The 22,130-nt window shown below is 39.7% G+C and overlaps 2 protein-coding genes across 2 annotated transcripts; both read left to right on the top strand.

The window, feature by feature from the left end:
* The first annotated feature begins 1,119 nt into the window (after positions 1 to 1,119).
* Positions 1,120 to 10,653, top strand: pdk2a (pyruvate dehydrogenase kinase 2a). Its single transcript, XM_069664060.1, has 11 exons — positions 1,120 to 1,256; positions 2,356 to 2,497; positions 3,021 to 3,092; positions 3,189 to 3,373; positions 4,942 to 5,031; positions 5,204 to 5,281; positions 5,654 to 5,730; positions 5,822 to 5,920; positions 7,935 to 8,045; positions 8,363 to 8,476; positions 8,637 to 10,653. The coding sequence occupies exons 1-11, from the start codon at positions 1,139 to 1,141 to the stop codon at positions 8,778 to 8,780; spliced, it is 1,230 nt and encodes a 409-aa protein (XP_069520161.1). The 5' UTR covers positions 1,120 to 1,138; the 3' UTR covers positions 8,781 to 10,653.
* A 5,455-nt stretch (positions 10,654 to 16,108) lies between these two features.
* LOC138594009 (uncharacterized) lies at positions 16,109 to 20,791 on the top strand. The gene is given in 8 exon segments (XM_069665099.1): positions 16,109 to 16,183; positions 16,412 to 16,477; positions 17,373 to 17,388; positions 17,786 to 17,940; positions 18,021 to 18,066; positions 18,357 to 18,542; positions 18,622 to 18,891; positions 20,220 to 20,791. Coding segments are annotated over 8 exon segments (1,224 nt in total). The 3' UTR covers positions 20,630 to 20,791.
* The last annotated feature ends 1,339 nt before the right edge of the window (positions 20,792 to 22,130 follow it).

Genomic DNA, 22,130 nt, shown 5'->3' with positions numbered 1-22,130 from the left:
AATCCTTTATTGATCCCCAGGGGGGAAATTCGGTTGTTACAGCAGAACCAAGACAAAGTAGCAAATCAGTGAATACAGTATAAAAAATAAAATAAAAATAAAGAATAGAGAAATTAAAAAATTAAAAAATACGAGGGATACATATAAAAAAAAAGTGACAAGTTAAAGTAACAGTTGTGGGATAAAGTGACATGGTATGCAGGATGAGGCAATACAGTATGGTATGAGCTCTAAGGTTAATGATATGGTACAATATAAGGTGCAGTATAAAGTGCGTAAGTAGAGTAAGGGTAAAGATTGCAATTATAGTATAATATAGTATAGTGTAATATAATATAGTATACCGTATGGTATGGTAACAATGACAATATCGTAATAATGTACATTATGAACATATACATATAGAATACTACACTATAACACACTATATAATATACTATACTAAGTGACTAGTAGATATAATAGTATAAGATAGTGCAGTAAAGTAGTAAGTACACTACAGTATACGTAACCACCTGGTAGATATTACAGTATATGGCAGGTATATAAGTTAATCAGAGCTGCAGAGTCAATGAGGTGAGAGTGATGAGAGTCCTGTACTAGAGTTCAGCAGGATGACGGATACAATATGAAAAGCAGTGGTGCAATGTAAGTAACCTACAAAACACTATACCACTGCCAGATATGAACCAAATCTGTCAAATAAATGTAAAAAGTACTAGGCTAGGCTATATTTCCCTCTGAAATCTAATAGGGAAGTATACAGGAGTTTAAAAGGAAATACTGTAGTACAGTTAAAGTGAATAATGTACTTTCCCGCCACAGGTAAAGGGCAGAAACAAGGCGACGTCTAACTGTTCATTTTGGGGGTTGTTTAGTTACATGACTGATCGGTTTAGACCTTACATAATCAAAGAATGTTGATTCCAGACCGGGAGCATCCAAACGTTACTAAACCCTCCCCCCGATGATTCCTATTGGTCGGTCTGCAACGTAAATAAAATACTTGTCCTCCTATTGGCTAGAGCGTTCTACTTGTCCCTGTTTGCCTCTTCTGCTCTCAGGATAACACGGACGGTCAGTTGGAGTAGTAAGCTAGCGCTGGACCTTGTGGTCGTTAAGAGGAGTCATAGCAATAATGAAGTTCGTTCGGTTTATAATGAAAAATGCTGCCTTGGCCAGTGTGCCCAAACATATCGAACATTTCTCTAAATTTTCTCCTTCGCCGCTCTCCATGAAGCAATTTCTGGATTTCGGTGAGTATTGATCCCCCGTTCAGATGGGGCAAACTAGTCATGTAGAAAGGGACTGTTCTAGCTTTGTAAACCTGAATAGAAATGTAGTGCAAATCAGTGACAGAATACTCAAATGCATGTTGTAAAACGCATCATGCAGGACTGAACAGCTGCTATGTGGAGGGTTTGCCTGGTGTAGCATAGTGCTAATAGTGCAGAGTGTTGCATCATGTCTCTTGCAGCAAGCTAAGGCTGCACTGTTTGGGCCCTATAAAGACACGTTGCTGCTTTTCTCCCAGTAATGTTTACTTATAATTTATCTTCTTCTTAGTCTTTTAGCAGATTTTTAATATACTAAAACAAACGATGTTGTTATTATGAAATCAAGATAAACATTGCAAATACTAGTGTAATGCTTTATTCTTAGGGTTTTATGTTATTTCTATTTACATTATCTGTTGTCTAATTATTATTTTGTCTATTATTCAGCTGATTGTTTGGTTAACTTTCGCGATTCACGATATTATCGGCACGTTATCGACATCGGCCGATATGTCATTTTTCCGCTGATAAAACAACGCTTTATTCATGTCTAAAAAAGCTTGACAAATATTACAGTTTCATTTGAAAGAACATGTAATATGCATGTTGTACATAGCCTAAGTTTAAGTACTTTTCTTACCTTGGCCAGTGAATGTGTACATTTTAAAAAGCACTGTATTATGTCATTTCTGCATCTGCCAGGGGAGACTTGATGTTCTTTGCAATTCGGTGGAAAAAAAAAAATGTGCCCAATATATCGGTATCAAAATCGGCAAACAGGGTTGGAAAATATCGGCATATTGGATATCGGCAAAGAATCAATGTCGTGCATCCTTAAGTGTCAAAAAGTCCTGAAAAAAAAACAATCAGAATTTAAAAACAATAATGAAAAATATTGATACGTTCATTTGACTTTGTTTATGTCAAAAATAGCAGAAAATATTCACATTTTAGAAACAGGGAAAAAAACATCTTTGGCTTCTCTGCTTTAAAATCGGTCTTAAAAAAAAGATAATTGCAATTTTTGTCAAACAGCTCATATACAGATTGTTTATTATTGCTATCCTTGTATTTTCAGGTTCCATAAACGCCTGTGAGAAGACCTCCTTTGTCTTCTTGAGACAGGAGCTGCCCGTCAGACTTTCCAACATTATGAAGGAAATTAACCTGTTGCCTCACAGACTCCTCACAACCTCGTCTGTGCAAATGGTGCAGAGCTGGTAAGACGAACCAGGACCTCATCTTTTGTTATGACTTGAGTTGCACAACATCTACAGCGTGTCTTTGCTGCACTTTGGATTCAAGAAAAACAATGAAACGTTCCGCCCCTGTGCTTTTTCATAAAACCAGATTTGAAGCCAGATTTTCTCCCCCCTGAGTTAACAGTCACAGCTGTTGGCTTGTTTACTTCCATTTAGTAGGACGGTTTATTTTCCCAATGTGACAGCGTCATGCTCTAAACTGTATAAGCACCCTTTAACCAAGTTGAACTCCTTCCAGCTGGCTGTGTGCAGCACAGGCTCTCAGCGCTGAACTTTACCCTAGTTTCTTGCCACAAGTCACGTGCCCCTGTTTACTGGAGGGGCTGCTTTTCTATCCTTTGTGGAGGAATGACCCAGATTATCCATGCAAGGAATTAATGGCAGCTTTTTATAAGCATGAACTTTCACCTAGTTGTTTGTTAACCTTTCGTCTTGCTTTTTACAACATGTTTTAATGTGTTTGAACATTGTGTTTTTTAAGGTACATTCAGAGTTTAATGGAAATCCTGGAATTCCTTGACAGGAATCCAGATGACCACAAAGTTCTTGGAGAGTAAGTTCCCAATCCACGACAACTTCCTCTCTCAACATATCTCTTTCCTTTTTAATATTGCAACCTTAATGATGGCTTTATTTCCCTCCTCTGCAGGTTTGTCGACACTTTAGTGACCATCAGAAACAGACACAACGATGTAGTGCCGACCATGGCTCAGGGTATCATAGAATACAAAGAGGCCTTCTCACAGGACCCAGTAACCAACCAGAACATCCAGTACTTTCTGGACCGCTTCTACATGAGCCGAATCTCCATCCGCATGCTCATCAACCAGCACAGTGAGTCAAATTTAACGCTGAAGCTCCGTTTCTTGTGTTGTGTCTGGAATAAAATGCCAGGCTGTGTTTCTGTGTTGTCACTCGCTCGACACCCAGAGGGAACAATAAGTCAAAACATGTCGCCTCACAAACTTTATTGTCACAGACATGACAGATTTTTTTATGTGCGATGTTTTTGTATCCTGGGGAGCAGTAAGAGTCAGGCTTCACATCATAAAATTTATTCTTCATCATGCAGCTTTTGTTACATATTTATTGGGAAGTACAAACAGATGTAGACAACAGCCGGAGCAGGATTTTGAGTTGTTTTAGTCGTTTCCAAGAAAAAATACTGAACATTTAATTCTGTTGAGCTTCTTAAATCAAAGGATTTCTGCATATTTCTTTCATTAATGCTGGTAGCTTTAGAGGGTTTGGGCTGTTGGAAGGACAAAATACAGGATTTTAAGACTTCAATTTAGTCTCTGCAAAGTTGTGATGTTTTTCCCAATTGTCAGACACCGGTAATCATAGGATCATGGGTTCAATCCTCCTTATCACAAGCCCTTTTTACATTGCAATTCTGCCACAGTGTGTGTTTTTACAAAGCGTTCCAGCGTTGCAGAAGCAAATTGTGCCCAAGATGTAAACAAACAGCACAAGCTTCAGATACACACAAGATACACTTATACACTGCCAGTTCAAGGCGGGATTATTATAACGCCTCTGTTACGTTTCATCTTCTGTGTCAAACGCACAGAGGCGGAATGGTGGGGCGAAGTCGTTCCGCCTCTGACCCGGCTTTGATGGTTGTAACAGAGGCGAAGCGGCGTCTGTGTGAACAGCAGAGCCGGCAGGGCGGAACAGCGCCGTGCGTGTGGATTTGACGCACACGCTGTTTGTTTACACCTCGCAAACGTTTCGCTTCCGCAGCAGCAGAGTGCTCTGTACGCCGGCGTTGCTTGGTCCAATGTAAAAGACAAAGGCGGCATGATCGCCTCGCCTCTGCTACTACCTCCGATGCGGGCTCAGTGGCGGAACGACTGCACCCCTCTGTTCCGCCTCCGTGCGTTTTACATAGAAGACGAGACGTAACAAACGTAATAAAGGGGGCTACAGTGTGTTCAGGCAAGACCCAAAAACATGAATTCCTCAGATTATTTTAATCTTTCAAATAATGTATTACATCTTTTCATCTGGCTCATATCTGATTTGGCTCAAACAGTACAAATATTTAAGGTCCTTTTCTGTAATCTCTTTTGCTGCTTGAAGGCTTAAATCAATTCACAGTTCTCCAGCAGAGTTTGGTTTCTTCTCTTCTCTTTTTCTTTACTTTGTGGATCTCAGTTAAAATTTGCCTTCGGCACAAAGTAGTAAAAAGAACCAGACGTCAAGATTTAAATCTTGTTTACATATTCTTTGCGTAGATATTTACATATTTAAATCATAAACTGACTGCTGTGGACAGAAGTTTGGCTTATGTTGTCATGTATAAAAAAAAGTATCATCTTATTACCGAAAGTTAAACCGTATGGACAAAATAGAAATCTTCTTGGCACAATTTTTACCAAACTGTTTTTTCTCTGCAGCTCTTATTTTTGAGGGAACCACAAACCCAGTTCACCCAAACACCATTGGGAGCATCGACCCTCACTGTCAGGTCGGAGATGTAGTCCAAGGTAAATAATCCTGTCTTATCTTTGTATTAAATATATAATTTTACTTCTAACGGAGCGTTTAAAGTGTTTATTATATTATTTTTCTTTATCTGTGTTTTTTTGTATTGGAAATATATCAATAATTTCCTTTTGGTTTGTTTTGTAATATTATTTTTTTGTTGCTGTTGCTCAGATGCCTTCCACAGTGCCAAGATGCTGTGTGACCAGTACTACCTCCGCTCCCCTGATCTTATACTTAAAGAGATGAGCAGTAAGTGAACATTGATCTAATCCGTCACGTTATCCAGTTTTACTCTCAGTACCAACATCTCAAACGCTACACGTCTTTTCAGTCTACTCAAGAGGATTACATCATAATTATTGAACAAATAGTGATCAGTTCAGCCAGGTGGACCTGAGCGACCTCTAATTACAGCCCTGAAGCAGAAGAAGTGGCTGAATGAGCCCGGCTGAGTGCACCAGACAATATTGACACACACTCTTTCCTCTCCAAACTCTCAAACAGTAAAACGTCACCAGAACAGAATAATAGCCACTGATGGAGAACATGCACACAAGTGTTGAGCATGACGTGGAAGTGGATGGCATTAAAAACTCTCGTTGTTTCCTCCTCTCTTCTCAGGCAATAAGAAGAACCTTCCAGTGAGCATCGTATACGTGCCCTCTCACCTTTATCACATGCTGTTTGAGCTCTTTAAGGTGAGAAACTTTCCGCAGTTTAAATTAAAGACAAAAAGAAGAAAGGATTTATTTAAAACTACTTTAAAATGTATTTTTTTATGTGCTGCAGAATGCTATGAGAGCCACCATCGAGACCCATGACGACAGCAACAACCTCCCACCCATTCAAGTGATGGTGTCTCTCGGAGGCGAAGACATGTCGATCAAGGTGGGTGGAGAATATATAACAGCTTCTTGACTTAATCTTCTGGTTATTTAGTAAATACAGAACCTTCAAAGAGGGATTGCTTTGTCTCCATGAAGTCTTTGCAGGCTCTTTGGTTTATTTGCATCTCTGTGTTTGCAGAGTCTCCTCCTTTAACGCTAACATACTGATTAGCAGGAGGGTTTTATAGAGCTGAACAGCCTGCAGGAGTGAATGGAGATGTGGGTGTGCTGTAATGGTCGTAAGCTCTGTGTGGACCAGTTTAACAAGTTTAATGAAGCATGTTATGATACAATCATTTCGCTACTTTAATCTTTACCACTGTTGTTGTTGCACAAGTTCAGATCAGTTTAGTGTTACTTAAGTTAATGATGCAGACACTCCCCGACTGTGGCATGTGTCGGCCTGTAAAGTTATTTTTTGTTGCTTTTGCCCAAATCTATTAGGTCTGTTATGTAACAGCCTCACCATCGATTGAGCACAGTGATTACTGCCAAGCAGGTACTGAGCTCTGATAAGATTAAATACCTGCTGGCTGCCCTCATACGTTGCCATGACATGTTACGACAACAACTGCTGCCTCTCAAACGCCTCAAAGTGAAATGTAGAACTTGAAGCTGCGGTAACTCTTTTTTTCTTTGCCTAATCTGAAAGGTGATGCGAGGACAAACGTATCCACACACAATAATTATCCCCGGACGCTGCCGATGGAGCAAACGAGCCACCTTTGTCTTGTTCTATTGGCCGTTAACTCTTTAAGCGGTGTCCCAGTTAAGGGGCTGCATCCTTCTAAAGCTGATTGCGTCACAGCGGCGCGTCGAAGGCTGTCCCATTTCGAAGTCTCCGTCAGATGCAGCCGACAAATGCATTCTCCTTTTCCCGTGCCACAAATGCTCCATCAGGTGCATCCTTTGTTGTATCCCGAGAGTCATTGCGCGCTAATTCAAACGGCCGAGGAATACACTTTAAATGTAAAAGTTGTTTCAGTTCCGTGACTATTTGAGCTAGTAAGCCTGCTAGCTACCTGTTGCTAGGCGACAGGAGCAGCATTTGGTGAGGGTAAGGGCGGCCGGTGACGCAGACAGGAACTCCTCCGTAGACCAGCCTGTCTCATTTCAGTTCGGCTTTAGCGTCTACACAGGCTACAAGTGACTCATCCTCCGTAGACTCCGTAGTTCGAAGGATGCAGCCCCTGAATTGAGACTCAGCATGTGTTCCGGTTTTACTGCCTACGAGTTAAATGTTTGGTTCATTAAAACCCCATCGCAGCAGCAGGGGGCAGGTATTTTAGCAGAAAAATCTTAATTAAATCCACTGTAGCAAAGTTAGCAACTAGCTTGTGAACAAAGTGGATAATTAGCAGCTAAAACACTGCATGTTTCCCTGTGAAGCCAAAAGTAAAGCTGATAGCAGAGCGAATATTGAGCTTCGATTCATCAGGTCGACACAAACAGGAGTCCAAATGAATTATAATGTTGCCCCGTGTCGTCTGGAGGTGTAATTAAGCTTCTGATTTGCTTGTTCAGCGATAAAACTCATAAATTACCCTTAAAATAGAAACATCTATTTGTTTCTAAAGACCTCCCCTTTAAGGGTTTTAGCTGGAGATAAAGGGCGCACATGCAAGTTCCAAAATGCATGTTTTGCAATGAGTGTATAAAATATATATTGCATGATTAAGGGTATAACTTAGATTAGGGTCTTTTATCTCAGAGGCTGCTTTTGATTTGATATCATTCACGCTCTTTTTGCATCCCTGAAGGGAACAAAGCGATTATTGATTTGGTTTGGTGCATCTGTTTTATTGTTAATGTGGTTTTATATCATGCACCTCCTCGACTAGTAGCAGACTACGATCAGTGCAGGCCCGGTCCTTGTGCACATCAACACAAAGAGAGACACTAAGCTTCTGTTGTTAAGTTAAGAACAAGGGTTTCTGACAGCTCTGCCTTTCAATGGCTCCGCGCTGTTCAAGGAGCTCACATGACTCTCCGTCTTTCTCTGCCGCTGTCTGCAGGTGAGCGACAAGGGCGGCGGTGTCCCCTTTCGAAGGATCGAGAACCTTTTCAGCTACATGTACTCCACTGCTCCCGCTCCACAGATCGGAGAGTACACACGGCCTCCACTGGTGAGTCGACATGCAGGCGGTGTGGTGCCAGTATTTAATTTATAGACTCATTTTCACTCCTACACAGCAGATGTAAAGGCGCTATTAATTGCACCATATGCCTTTGGGTTTAATTCCTGCACGAGCACTAAAATGCTGTTTTTTTCTTTAAAGATTGAAATCCTGGCATTATTCTTTTCTCAAATATAATGAGTGACCTAAAATACACAAAGCAATTATACCAGGAGACCCATTTGTTCCATGGAGGAGCTCTGTGCTTGCAGTGTGACGGAGAACAAAGCCTTCTTAAACCCTTGATCCCCTCCGTCTCTTTGCAGGCTGGCTTCGGCTACGGGCTGCCCATCTCTCGCCTCTATGCCAAGTACTTCCAGGGGGACCTGCAGCTCTACTCCATGGAGGGCCACGGCACAGACGCTGTCATCTACTTGAAGGTGAGCCAGACGGGCATGAAACTGTGACAAAACGGCAGGCCTGCAGCACATTACAGAGAGAGGAAACTGCTTTTGTGAAAGTAAACTATGCTGACCTGCAGATGTCGGTGCAGGAATGACTGGATATTTGTAATTACATCTTGTCCTCTTGTCCCTCCAGGCGCTGTCCACAGACTCAATCGAGAGGCTGCCGGTGTACAACAAAACCGCTCTGAAGAACTACAAAGTGAGCATGGAGGCCGATGACTGGTGCATCCCCAGCAAAGAGCCCCTCGATCTGAGCAACTACAAGGTGGCCAAGTGAAATGAGCCGCCAGCCTACGTACCATGATGCCTTTTAGAATTTCTGTCTTCATACCCCCATGTCATCATCCCAGTCGAGGCAGGTGTGGGCAACGGACATTTTTCTTCTGAGAGTCGTCTCCAGATGAAAGCAGACAACGTGTCTTCCTGTATTTCAGTCTGGTTTTAGCAGTAGCATGTCGTTTCTGTCCCTACTAACAGAGGATACTCGTCCCAATCACACATGAGCTGTCTCCAATGTTGCATCAGCGGGGACTGTGTTTGGACATGCAGAGTGGTGTGCAGGTAGAGACAGGCAGCACCCAGCATGTTATGGGTGTGGGAAAATAAAACAGTGGGAATATGTGTGAGCGGATGAAAAGAGAAGGTGTGTTTAGACTAAAAGTGAAGCATAATGATTGAACACAAGTTCAACGTAAAGATGCAAATGACACACTGTATATTTGTGTGATGCTGTGTTGCAAAAACTCATAGGAACTAAGATTTTCTCACGTCTTGAAATGGTCACACCAAACTCCATTCAAAAAACAAGCGTTTTAAGAGTTGTATGTTTGTCTTTATGCAGACATGCATGACAAAGTATGGATTTTTATTTTTGTCAACTCTGCATCAAAATGAGATTATTTCGGCATCCTTTTGAGCTGCATGTTGCAATCATATAACTTCAAATTTTGGGTTCATATCGACTCAAGAAGATTGCAAGATACACTAAAACGTCCTCTCACTGGAGACGGATGGACAGGCATTCTGCAGCTGAAACTGGACGATGGTAGATGTTTTCCATCTGAAATAGCCTGGCACTAAACCGAGCTTGACCTTGCTATCAGGTCATCAAACTTGGCACTGAAGCCAAGTGAGTCAAGACACAGGTCATGGAGAAGGAGGTGAAATTAACCCGCTGTGTGCGCCTCAGAATGATTGACCCAGACACCTTTTAGTTTTCGTGGCTTGTGTTCAACCAAAGTTTGCTTCCCTTTTCGCCTGAGCACAGAGTAAGAGAGGAGGGTCTAAATATTTCAGTTAAGGACACTAAACAAGGTTACTACAGACAATGTTTGAGGTGTGCCATAGGGAGGTTTCAGTTGAACACGTGGAGCCTGCGGTTGAACAAGAAAGAGGACCGAATTTTATCTTCTGTAGGAAATGTCACCCAAGCCTTACAGTAGCAACGTCACCCAAAGGCTCATGTTGTTGAAATACTTGAACTATTTTAAAGTAATAATCATGTTGCACCTTGTTAAATTTTACGTACTGTAATACAGTAAGGTATGTAGATTGGAACAAACGTACGGCTGCTTTAGTGTTTGTGTGCTTTCTGCATGGATAAGTGTTCCAGCTCTTTGATAGCTCAGCCTTTAAAGAATTAAATCACAGTATTGGCGTTGACTAAACGGATACAGTGTTATCTTAGCATCAGTTTCTGGACCAGGCTGAATGTATTCTCCTCTTTTCCGTGCATTCATTTGCATTAAAAACAGAGAATAAGAGTATTACATGGTAGAAAATACAGCGCTATAGGGCCCATGGTCTCTCTGATATACCAACAGAGAATTTTCCACGCTTGTTTTGAGGTTTAATGCTTTTAGCTGCGCTCGATGGAGGCCAGTGTTATTAAACCCCAGAAGGCGTTGCATGTCATGTTTGAATTCTCTAACAGTCTGTGATCCAATAAGGCAAAGGCCAGTCTCTGCTTTTTTATTACACTGTGCCATAGGAATAAAAAATGCCCTGGGTCCATATGTGTTGAAAACACAGTTTTCTTTTGTATTAAATTTATCTTAATCATACAGAGTGTGAAAGGTTATTTTTATAGCTTTATAGAAACTGAATAAATTGTACATACTGTAAATACAATCCAGATAATAAAAAAAGAACAAATTCAGTACAAAACTTCTCTTGTGGTTTTTTATCCTGCATGATGAGTGTGTGTGAAGCTGCTTTCCCACTGGTCAAAAAACCCACCAACACCTGCTAACACCCGGCTTTGTTGCTTAGTGGGAGGCTACAATCGGCAATCACACCCGGGTCAAATGACTGCAAGAGACCCAGGTTATAATCGCCTCAGCTCCGATTGACATTGATGGGAACACAAAAACTGTGTTGACACGCTAATCTCTTTCCAGTGCGATGCTATGCTCTGTCGGTAACTTCTGCGACTCCTCGTCATCTCAGCTAAAAATTTCGCCCGTCTACGTCCGAGCAGCGCTCAAACATCGTTCCACAGTTGTCAGCGCCGAGTTTGACACACAGACTGAAAGAGTAATACATACAACAAAGACCTAACCGCAACATCTTCACTGTTTACGAACCCTGTTTGCGGTGATTGTGACGTCAGACGCAGCAGAAAAGAGACCAATTGGAGTATACTCCACTGGCAATGGGAAAAGAGACAATCGGCATCTATAAGCGGGTCTTCCCAGGTCTGACAAGCCTGCGTCAACGTGCTAATATCGATGGGAAATGGGTATGAGTGTGTGGTACGAAAAGGGAAATTACTTAAAGGTACTAGACTTTTTCTGTGTCACTGGGTCTGTTTTAAATCTTGTGATGGCATCAAGTTCAGCAACTCTACCCTGCAGCCATTCCAGCACCGGACCCTCAGGCACAAAAAAAATCTGTGTTTAAGGATGAAAAAATATTCATATTTCTAAAATGTTCAAACTGGTGTTCCCTTTACATCACACTATTTTTCAAGCAAATTATAGATCCTAACTTCTAAAACTTGCTTTTCTGTGGCTCAGAGACAAGTAGAACAGGGGTCATCATGACGAAATGGACAAGTCACAGTCCTGCAGTCATCTGACATCAGGGGCACGTGAGTCTCAAAAAGGGTAAGAGCCTCAAAGGGGCTCTAATTATAGATGCATGTTACATATTTGGACTTTATGGAAAGAGAGAGGCAGAACACACGTCACATTTGAAATCACAGCATTGCAAAGTAGCACAGGACATTCTCTGGTGCTGTACTTGATGTTGAGGTAGTTCAGTGTCCTGCACGTCTACTGTGTTAGTTTGGCAGACAAAGTTATTTTTAGTCTGAAACTTTACACAACAAACATATGATGAGCCTACGATCACACAGTTCAATAGCACGTACAACTCGTATTTGACTAAGCATGCTGCTGCTATATTTACTTTAGCACGTTTTTCTGGTGACGGCCTCTTGGTTTCATTGACGAAAGAAAGCTCCCCCAGGTGGCAGACGTCATGTGAGGCTCATTTTACGGTCTCATGTTTGTACGAGCCAACCGGCCAACCGCAGCCTGTCTAAATACGGTCGTTAAAACAGGTTGTTTACTGCCGGGCCACCGCAGCTACGCCGAGGAGTGGAAAGAATCCGACAGAGCACTTCTCCTTATCTCATACAAACAAGAGGCTGTTAATCTCTCTATAGTAACAGGAACAACCGCCACAGTACAGGACATAAAGATCCTGTACAATATGTTACTGTGTACTGTAAACCTAACATCTGTTCAATGCTCACAGTCACATAAAAACGGAACAAATGGAGGGGAAGTAATTTAAAGTAATGTTACGTAATACACCGAGTCCAAACCAGGCATTTTTGTAGAATGTACTTTTTCAGGAGCCAGGGGCTGTATAAAAAGATTGTACATCAGCTCAATTATAGAAAAAAAGATGTTTATTAAAATCGCTATATTGACACTGAATCAGCTGTAATGGCTAAAAACCTGTTGTTACGATTATAAGTGCAGTTAGCGTTAGCTAGCGTACAGAAAAGCTGCAAATATATAGATTAACAGCTGAAAAAGTTAGCTAAACGGATACGTGGTTGACATATTTAAAAGTTATAAATACATATTTTAAATTGCCTAAAAGTGATGAATACATAGTTAAACTAAAAGTAACTGATTAATTGTTGAAATAGTAAGTCAACCAAATGGATAGTTAGCTAGTTAGCTAAAGAATAGATGGTTCGACTAGCTAGCTAAGGATAAATGTTTGAAAAACAGCTAAAGAGTTGGCCAAAAAAAGTGAAAGTCTAACTAACAGTTATAGTTAACGTCTGAAATAGTTAGCCAAAAGTTATTGATAAACAGCTGAAATATTTACCAATATGGTGAATGGTTAAACTGTTCAACTTTAGCTTAAAGTATTTAAGAGCAATAAATAGTTAAAGCTAGCTAGCTAGTAGCTAAAATGGTTAGCCTATAGCTTATCATACAGTTGATGTTTAGCTAACAATAAACTAAATGTAATAGCTAATGTATAAAAATTGTTAGCTTAAAGTTATTGATAAACTGTTAAACTCTATCGTTAGCTTAATGCAATGACTAGCACAAAATGATTACATACATTGTCAAAAGTAAATGATTAAATTAAAGTTCTCAGTATTTTACAAATAGTGGATATAGCTAGCTAAAAGTAGGCTAATGGATATTGGTAGAACTAGCTGAAGTAAAGGGGAACAAAAACAAGCATAAATGTTTTAGATTTTAAAGTAATGGGTAACAGGTTAAAATAGACAGCTTAAATTAATAAACAAACATTTTAGTATTTATATTAATGAATAAACAGTTAAAATAATTTTAGGTATAACAAGAAACTTGACCAAATGATTTGAGAGTTCATTTGTCTGACCAGTCACATAGTAATTAGTTGTATTAAATATCATCTAAATCAATTTAATTTCAAGGGGGCTGTGGGAGTACACAAAGGTTTAAAACCACTAAACAGGGCAAGTAATACAAGCACAGTGACGTAGGCTATGGAGATAAACAACCTGTCTCTGTCTAGGTAAATCCGTCAGCGACCTATGTCCTGGTGCCCTCGTTTCTGTTACACAACATCTGCCAACATCCTCGACTACGTGTGTGAAAGTCGTCAACAGTGCACCTGCCAAATGAAACCAGGCTATCATGCCAAGTATGTACAGTTAGTTATGATTACACAAAAGTACAGCCAGAGTTAGAGCGCTGTCGCTGCTGGAGTGATGTTCTTAAATGCCTTCCAGTGTCTGAATTTAAGCATGTCTTGTACTGTTGCACTTTTCTTGACATGAAATTCACCCTGAAGGACTGTCCTACTTTCTTTTTCAAGTACAGAAAACTACTATATTATTTTTTTAATGGGGAGATGGTGCAGAAGTTGGGTTGCTGCTGTCGCCCTCTAGTGGTCTGTTTGGTGGATATAAGCATAAGCACAAACTATCAAATGAACAGAACTGGCTTTTTTTGCTAAGTTCGGGTTCATGTAAGGCCAAAAAGGGCAGGAAATATATCAGAAAATATCATTTAAAGAACATCTTTTCACACTGGTGCATTTGGTCGAACATAAAAGTTATATTTTGCCAAGTTAAATGATGTTTATTTTAAGTATTGTGACTGTTGGATGTCTCTTGTCTAACATTAAACAAGTATATCCATGCACTATGCAACTTTTGCCGTACTATTTTGCTAATAAAACATTTAAATTATGCCTGTTCCTTTATATTTTCTTGCTAGTGTCCAGAATACTCCTTGTTTTTGCCCTTTTCACAAGTTCTGATCTGAGAGTTCACAGAGAAGCTCATTAAAACAAAAAAAGACACGTTTACTTTCTTGGAAATGACGGGCCTAATTAAGTTATTTAATAATTGCTCCATCGTTTCCTCACATTAATTAACAGTAAACTGTAAATTTCACATCTATGTTAAAGGTCAAAGCTGTCTCAAGCTGTATGAATCATGGTGCCATATTTTAAAGACATTGTGCACAGATTTTTACCAACACATATTCCTTGTTTTTAAGTGGAATTTTGATAATAAATGCTGTTAAGCATAAGCTGCAGCCCTCATATGAATGCTAGTTTCAGCATCCGTTTTCACACCTCGGACGTTGTGGAGTAACTGCTCTGACAAAAGAGCAACTTTTCACACTTTGCCTGCTGACCATTCAGACTGAAAAACTGTCGACGCCGCATTAATTTCATGTCTACATTTGCAACTCGTCTGTGAAAAGTAACACCTCTACTCAGTGGGAAAGATGCTGTTAAACTGAAGCCTGTAATTTCCTCTTTGTTTGCGCTGTACTGTGCCTGATGAGTATAAAAGGTGATTATTAGACAGTTGTTGTTTTTCTCATCGTGATGATATGACGAGGTAAGAGGGAAGTGTTCGTCTGCATTAAATATACACTTAATTTAAATTTGGAAATGTCACTGGAAGATCTTTGGAACTCAAAAAGATTAGTCAGACTTATTAAATGTGTAATGTTATATTAATGATGTTTATATTCTTTCAGCTCTTACATGGCCTCTATCCTGTGACTGTGGGTCTGCTGTTTGATAAATCAAGGTACAATTTAATTGTCTATAAATAAAAAAAATGTATTTTAAATATTATTCTGTTATCGAACTGAATCGAACCGTTAAAAAGAAAAGAAAATGGCGCAGATAATTCATGTAGCTTTTTAAAAAAAACTTTATTTAAATACAAAACTAAGACAGAACATCACAAGAGCATAAAAATACACAATTAAGTTAGCCAAAGTTGATGAAACTCCTAACCTTTAACCTTTTGATGAGAATAAACCAATAACAGTTAAAGATACCTCTTTAAAACAAACGGATCATTATGAAATATATTATACAGAAGCCCTAAGCGGACATGCATCCATACATTTTATTAACTTTGAGTAATTTCCGGTTGTTTTCTCGAGATCTCAACTCGTATAAGAGGATAACAACGCTGGTTTTCCCATATTAACGCATTAATTTATTGCGTTATCTCGAGACAACGCAGCTGGTTTTCTCGTGATAACGGGATAATTTTCTGCCGATCTAGGAAACAGAACAACACAGCTGGTCCCTGTGATATTACAGACCACACTGGGGATACAAATTAAGATGGTCTGACGTTAGGGAGGTGCAGCGTTGTTATCTAGAGCTAAATAAGTCGTGATCTAGAAAAGAACAGTAAATAAAATGTGTGGATGCATGTCCGCTTAGGGCTCCCGTATGATTTCACTTAAACATGCTTTTATGTTTTTCATAATGCAACCCAACTATAATGAATTACTCCACCTCTTGTGCATTACATCCAAAGCAGACATAAATACCACTAAGGTTAGATTCATTTGTTCCAAAATCCTTCATTAGTCTAATTATTGTTTTCTTTTAAAGACCCTTAGTTACACGTTTTCTAAGAACAATAAAATTATGTATCATTTACAAAATATATCTCCATAAATCTATAAATGAAATGTATGTAAATGCAGTAAATGCATATATTAATACATTGATTCCTGTGATTATTATACAGTCAGTCAGTGAGAAACCGTACAAATGTCATCTTTTGCATAACTATTGTGCAACTGTTGTTGTGTGCAGATGGTTGTCTTGGCTTTGGTCGTGTTTGTAACATTGTCATCCTGTGCTGTCGGCTGCTCGGGGAACACAAACTCTGTGAGTACGAGCTGCGTTCACTGATGTTACAAAGCCAGCAGGCAGATGGGGCATAAAAATTCATGCATTATGCAACTAACGTTTCCCAGATGTAGTTTAGCATGGACAGAACTGTGCTGAGCTTCTGTCACACTGAGCTTATAAAGAGAATAGAACATTTTGTTATATTAATTCAGATTACTCACTAAGTCGTGTTTGGGTTGACATAAAGTTCCTTTTTCTCTCCAGACTGAGCTCAAGCTTTGGAGCATCGAAAATCAATCCATGGCTCTGCAACTGGCCGCTGTGTTCAAGGTGATGTGATCGACTGTACACGTTATCTGATCAGTTTTATAATTGATGAGTGAATATTTTCACAATTGGTCAATGGTTGCAGGTTATTTTCAAGGAATTATGCAAAATAATTTCTGGTTCCAGCTTTTGAAGTCTGAATTCTTGCTGCTTTTCTTTCTTTTAATTGTTCAGAAACTTAAAATCTTTCCATCTTGGCTTCTTGGTCCAACAAAAGAATAATTTAAAGGCATCTCCGAGGACTTAGGGGTTGTAATTAGCATTTTTTCCACTTTTCTGAAGCTTTATTGACTAAATGATTGTTAGAGTACAGTTAGGTGCAAGGGCGGCACGGTAGAGTGGTGGTTAGCACCTCAAAGATAGAAGGTTCCTGGTTTGAATCCCAGTTCTAACGGAGGGGGTCTTTCTGTGATAGTTTGCATGTTCTCCCCGTGCATGCGTGGGTTCCCTCCTGGTACTCCGGCTTCCTCCCACAGTCCAAAGACATGCTCCTTAGGTTCATTGGTGACTCTAAATTGCCCGTAGGTGTGAATGTGAGCGTGAAAGGTTGTCTGTGTGTATATGTCTACTCTGCCTCTCGCCCAATGACAGCTGGGATCAGCTCCAGCCCCTGCAACCCTGAGCAGGATAAGCGGTATAGATAATGATTGGATGTTAGTTGCAAGCTTTCCTGTAATATTGCATGAAGAATTAGGGATGAATGCTGTGCAAAATGTCTTTTTTTTTATGCAGCAACCGGCTTCACACTCACAACACCTCTGTCCGGGGATGTAGCCAACTTTTTGGAAATTGGAGCTTAAAATATTGCACCAAAAGTCTTACAATTTTCTTTTTCCTAATAACTTTTTAATTATACTTTATGTAAATTCAAAGCTCAAACATCAAAGCCTGTCTCAAGCTGTATGAATCATGGCGCCAAATTTTAAAGACATTAAACACAGATTTAAAGAACACGTGTGCCAACACCAGCATGGAATAATTAGGGATGAATGCTGTGCAAAATGTCTTTTTTTTAATGCAGAACACTCTGCTTCTCACTCACAACACCTCTGTCCGGGGCTGTAGCCAAGTTTTTGGAAATACTGTCGACAAAGAAGCCAAAAAAGAGAAACCAAAATGACTGAAATTTCTTTTTGTTAATTTCCTTACTCTGCTAAAGGATCCCTTTATAACTCAATTCCTCATTTTTCTGTCCTAAAAACAGTCCAATCTTTACATATTTTGTCTTCTCCTTTCCTCTGTCAGCTTCTGGACTCGACACGAGCTGCAACATCTGAATCACTCATTATTATGTTAATCCCTTGGTGTCATGAATCTGCAATCATTTCCTCGCTTTTTTTTTTTTTAAATGAGCTTCCAACACTTCAGTCGTTGCTAAAAATGCTCGCTCTGCTGTATTGCAGGAGATGGAGAGCCTGAGGTGTGAACAAACAACACTTCAGCAGCAGCAGAGCGCTCTGACTCAGGTAGCTTCTATATCGTCTCATTACAACCTGTCTGCAGGACGTACATCACCTCCTCAACGTGTCACTTTGCTCATTCACAGATGCACGTGAAAGCGAGTCAGAGGAGAGCGACCAAGGAAGAAGTGGGTCAGTAAATAAAAATAACATTCTTTACATTAAAAACTGAATCATTTACATTTAATCTAAATTTTAACGTTTGCTTTGTGTTGCCTCTGAGAATTCAGCAACTTAGATTGTTATATAGGTTTATTATTTATTATTTTCTTGTTATCCTTGTTTAGTTTATTGATTTACTCTACTTTTATTGACATGTTCGACATAAAGATATAAAACAGTCTCTCTGTGCTGCATCTGTAGAGCTGATTTTTGCAGATTTTCAGTCACTAAAATCTAAACTGCTGGTGATTCTTGTAAAGTGGGAACAAATGTCCTCACTTATGGTCCTCGTGATGAAGAAGAAGAAGACGACCTGCATTTGTCTGAGGAGCGACGGAGGAGACGTGGAGACCCCTGCTTCCACAACACCATCTTAGACCAGTCCTGGAGGGCCACCAACACCACCACCAAGAGCAAGATGTGCGACCGCCACATCAAATGGAAAGGTAGCCAGCTTCTCTGCATTTAAGTTTTCACTCATGATGATAATATTAATGATTATGTCTTTATTCTGCTGCTTCTAAGGCTGGTACCGCCTCTACTACAAGGGTAGGAGCCTCCAGATGCCTGAGAGGTGTGTCCCTGTCGACAAATGTGGCACCCACTCCCCCCTGTGGTTGGCGGGGCCTCACCCGAGGAGGAAGGACGGCATCGTCACCCGCAGAGTGTGCGGCCACTGGAAGAAGAAGTGCTGCGCTTTCCAGTCCACCCCCATCAAGATCAAGAAGTGTCGCGGCAACTTCTTCGTCTACAAGTTCACAAAACCGACAGCCTGTTATCTGGCTTACTGCGCAGGTATTCAATCAGGGGTGTGTCGTTTACATTTCAGGGGAAGTTTTTCAGCCTTAAATTTATCAAAAGGTTGAAAGAAGATGTTATTTTAGCAAAAGGTGGCTTTTCAAATGATGGAAAAGGGCTGCAAACAGTAAGAACACAATGTTTTTTAACCTTTAAAACACATGTAACTGTACTAACTTAGAAGTGAAGACAGATTTGGACACATGGAAGTTAATTTGTTTCCATTAATGCACTTTATTAGTAACATTAAGCTCATTTGATTTAGATTATTTATTAAAAAAATGTTATTGTTGTCTCCTTACTTCTAATGATGCTCCTTTCCTGTCCTCAGATATCAACACTCTCGTCTGTGGGCGGTGCAGGAGGAACCAGTCCTGTGTGAGCAGAGACAAGATTAACTGGAGGTGCAAGACGAAGAAAAGAAGTAAGTTGTTATTTTGTTGTTTAAGGGGCCTATCATATAAACTTGTAGCGGCTCAGAGGGTCTAGTTTTGGAGTATTTGCAGTCTACAGGGCTGTGTGGTAATGATGGGAGGGTAGTCTGACTTTTTAGGGAGAGAACAGGAAGTTCTTTTATTGTAACGCTTTGGTTTTGATGGACAATCATGCGACTTAAGTCATAAATGTCAGGCAACAGCATCAATTAATGTCATTATATGTGTGTGTGTGTGTGTGTTACTTTATCTGAGTTATTAATGGTGAAAATAGTTGTACAAACTCAATTCTGTTTTATCATTTTGAGATTTTTCTGCAACGTTGTTTCCTAAGTCTCTTGGAGGCTCTAAAGAAAACATTAGTGATACTGGAGATTACGTTGCTTTTCGGAACAACAAATCAAACCCCCCTCTAGAAAAAATAGTCATACAGTACTATGGGCAATGCCCCTGATTAATTGAAGAAAGAAGGCGTTAGTTTGAGTTTCTTTTGGGTAAATCTTCAAATTAAATTATCTGTAAGCATTTAGAAAAAGAGCAAAAAAGGTTTAAATGCAAACAGATAATAAAAGGAATATTTCAGCCATTTCCATATATAACAGTAGGAATGAACAGAATTGATGCAGCAGGAGCCAAGATAACCTGACCTTGATTTCCCATAATGCATCACTTCATAAGGCCCTCTCTGACTGGTAAAGGCCCCTGTTTTCAGATCTATTACCCTCAGTTTGTGACAAAGTCTTTCTGTAAAAAAAAATGTAATAGTTTTCAGTCCAAATTAACATAAGAGTAGTTTTAACTTAATTCCAAAAGCTCCCCCAAAGCCACTAAAGATTCTCCCACAAGCAGCAGTATCACTTAAATCAATAATAACATCTTCCCTTCTTTCAGTGTCAGACAGAAAGATCCACTTCTTCGCCTCTTACCCCGGCCAGCTCAAAGGGAAGGTGAACCGGATCAGGTACACTAAGATTCTGGTGAACGTGGGCCGAGGCTTCAGCAGGAGAACCGGAGTGTTCAGGGCTCCGGTCAAAGGAGTCTATCAGTTCTTCTTCTCCACCCAGACGGCCAACACCGGCCTGAAGACGGACCTGTGGCTGGTTGTCAACGGTTACTGGGTGGCCGTCTCCCACACGCACGTGACCCGTCCCTCGTCTGTCGGCAGTCTGTCCATGTACATGACCTTCCTCCGCAAGGGGGCTTTGGTCTACGTCACCCATAACCGTGGACAGTCCTGGGCTAATGCTGCCTCCATGACCATCACGTTTGGAGGCTCACTGCTAGCACAATGGAAAAAATAAACATTTCTACATTCATTTTATTTTTCATCTTCATCCTTGAATTTTATTTCAGTGAAGTTGAGGCAACTGTAAGTTAACACTGTGTCTTTTCCATTTATTAATTAATTCTATAGTTTTACTGATATCTGAATTAAACAATAGTCACTGTAATACACTCTGAAATGTCCCATAAATGCCTCAAATGTTTGAATGCTAACATGTGAATGAAATACTAAATAAAAAGGAAGTGTGTTTTTGACCAGAGAGTAATTTCATAATGATTGCATTGACATATGCATTAGGAAATACAGTACTATCATTATAAGCAAATGTAAAGTGAATACAAACACACTTACAACACAGTCTAATTTACATTTTTGCCAACATTAAAAATAATAATACATTTGAAATATATTTCAAGTGTCTTAATGTTAGATCTTCTTCTTGGTAAAGTCAAACATATCAAATAATTCTTTCCTGGGATAATTCAAAACCCATAATAATGAATAAAACAATGTTTTTTGAAATAATACATAAGAATATATAGAAGCTGTCTATTTCACCCTTTTACCCATATCTTTAAAACTTTAACTTTAAAACGTTTATGCTTGTTTTTGTTCCCCTTTACTTTAGCTAGTTCAACCAATATCCATTAGCCCACTTTCAGCGAGCTACATCCACTATTTGTAACATAGTTTGACAAATATATTTAAACCATTTATCTATAACTTTAGGTAATTTATTCAACCATTTAATGCGAGTTATTGCTTTTAGTTAACGATAGATTTCAACCGTTTATTTATAACATTAAGCTAACTCGTTTTTTGTTAGCTAACTATCAACCATTAGCCTACTTTTAGCTACATGCTAACCATGCTTATCTATCAATCTGGGTAGAGTTTGACAGCGGGTCATAGTTCGTAAACTTATCTCATGTTCATGCTCTTCTGTTGTGCAGTAAAAAGTACAATATTTCCATCTGAAAGGGAGTTTAAAAAAATGATAATGAAGAAACTGACGGAGTACAAATACCTCAAAATAGTAGTAGTGGAGTACTTAAGTGAATTGGTCTTGTGACCACTGCAGATCTGTCAATATATAAACCTAAAATATCTATAATATGCACTTGCCTCTATTTACCACCAGGTGGCGCACTAACATCAGTGTAAGGCTGGTGGACAACTGGTGACAGTTTAAAACAGGACGCATCTTTAGACTCAACATGTGCGGATCAAAGGAAATGATACAGACCGGACAGTTTAACTAATTATAGTTTAAAGTCAGTAGATTTATATGAAAATGCTGCTTAATGATTTAGCAGCACTTTTCATTCATATCCCACTGAGAAATTCTGATGAGCCCTCATTTTTCCTTTTATGGTAACAGAGGGCATCATAAAAGTCAAGCCAAAAAATACATTTTTTTCCCTGCGAGTGTTTTACAACTTAGAGGTGGCCCCGTCATCGCAGAAATATGTATCAGAAAGACTGGGGCTGCGGTCTGCACAGCTATTTGCTCTTCA

Source organism: Semicossyphus pulcher, unplaced genomic scaffold, assembly GCF_022749685.1.
Source record: "Semicossyphus pulcher isolate SPU_LCO1_2020_fin unplaced genomic scaffold, fSemPul1.0.p SCAF_16, whole genome shotgun sequence".
Lineage (NCBI taxonomy): Eukaryota > Metazoa > Chordata > Actinopteri > Labriformes > Labridae > Semicossyphus > Semicossyphus pulcher.
The sequence above is the reverse complement of the archived record's forward strand: the minus strand, read 5'-3'. Positions and strand labels throughout refer to the sequence as shown.

What these genes read in the sequence shown, in the direction of transcription:
- pdk2a (XM_069664060.1), top strand. Translation starts at nt 1,139, where the DNA reads ATGAAGTTCGTTCGGTTTATAATGAAAAATGCTGCCTTGGCCAGTGTG. An exon ending in TATACTTAAAGAGATGAGCA is followed by an intron (nt 5,282 to 5,653) that starts GTAAGTGAACAT and finishes CTCTCTTCTCAG; the next exon opens with GCAATAAGAAGAACCTTCCA. An exon ending in GCGAAGACATGTCGATCAAG is followed by an intron (nt 5,921 to 7,934) that starts GTGGGTGGAGAA and finishes CGCTGTCTGCAG; the next exon opens with GTGAGCGACAAGGGCGGCGG.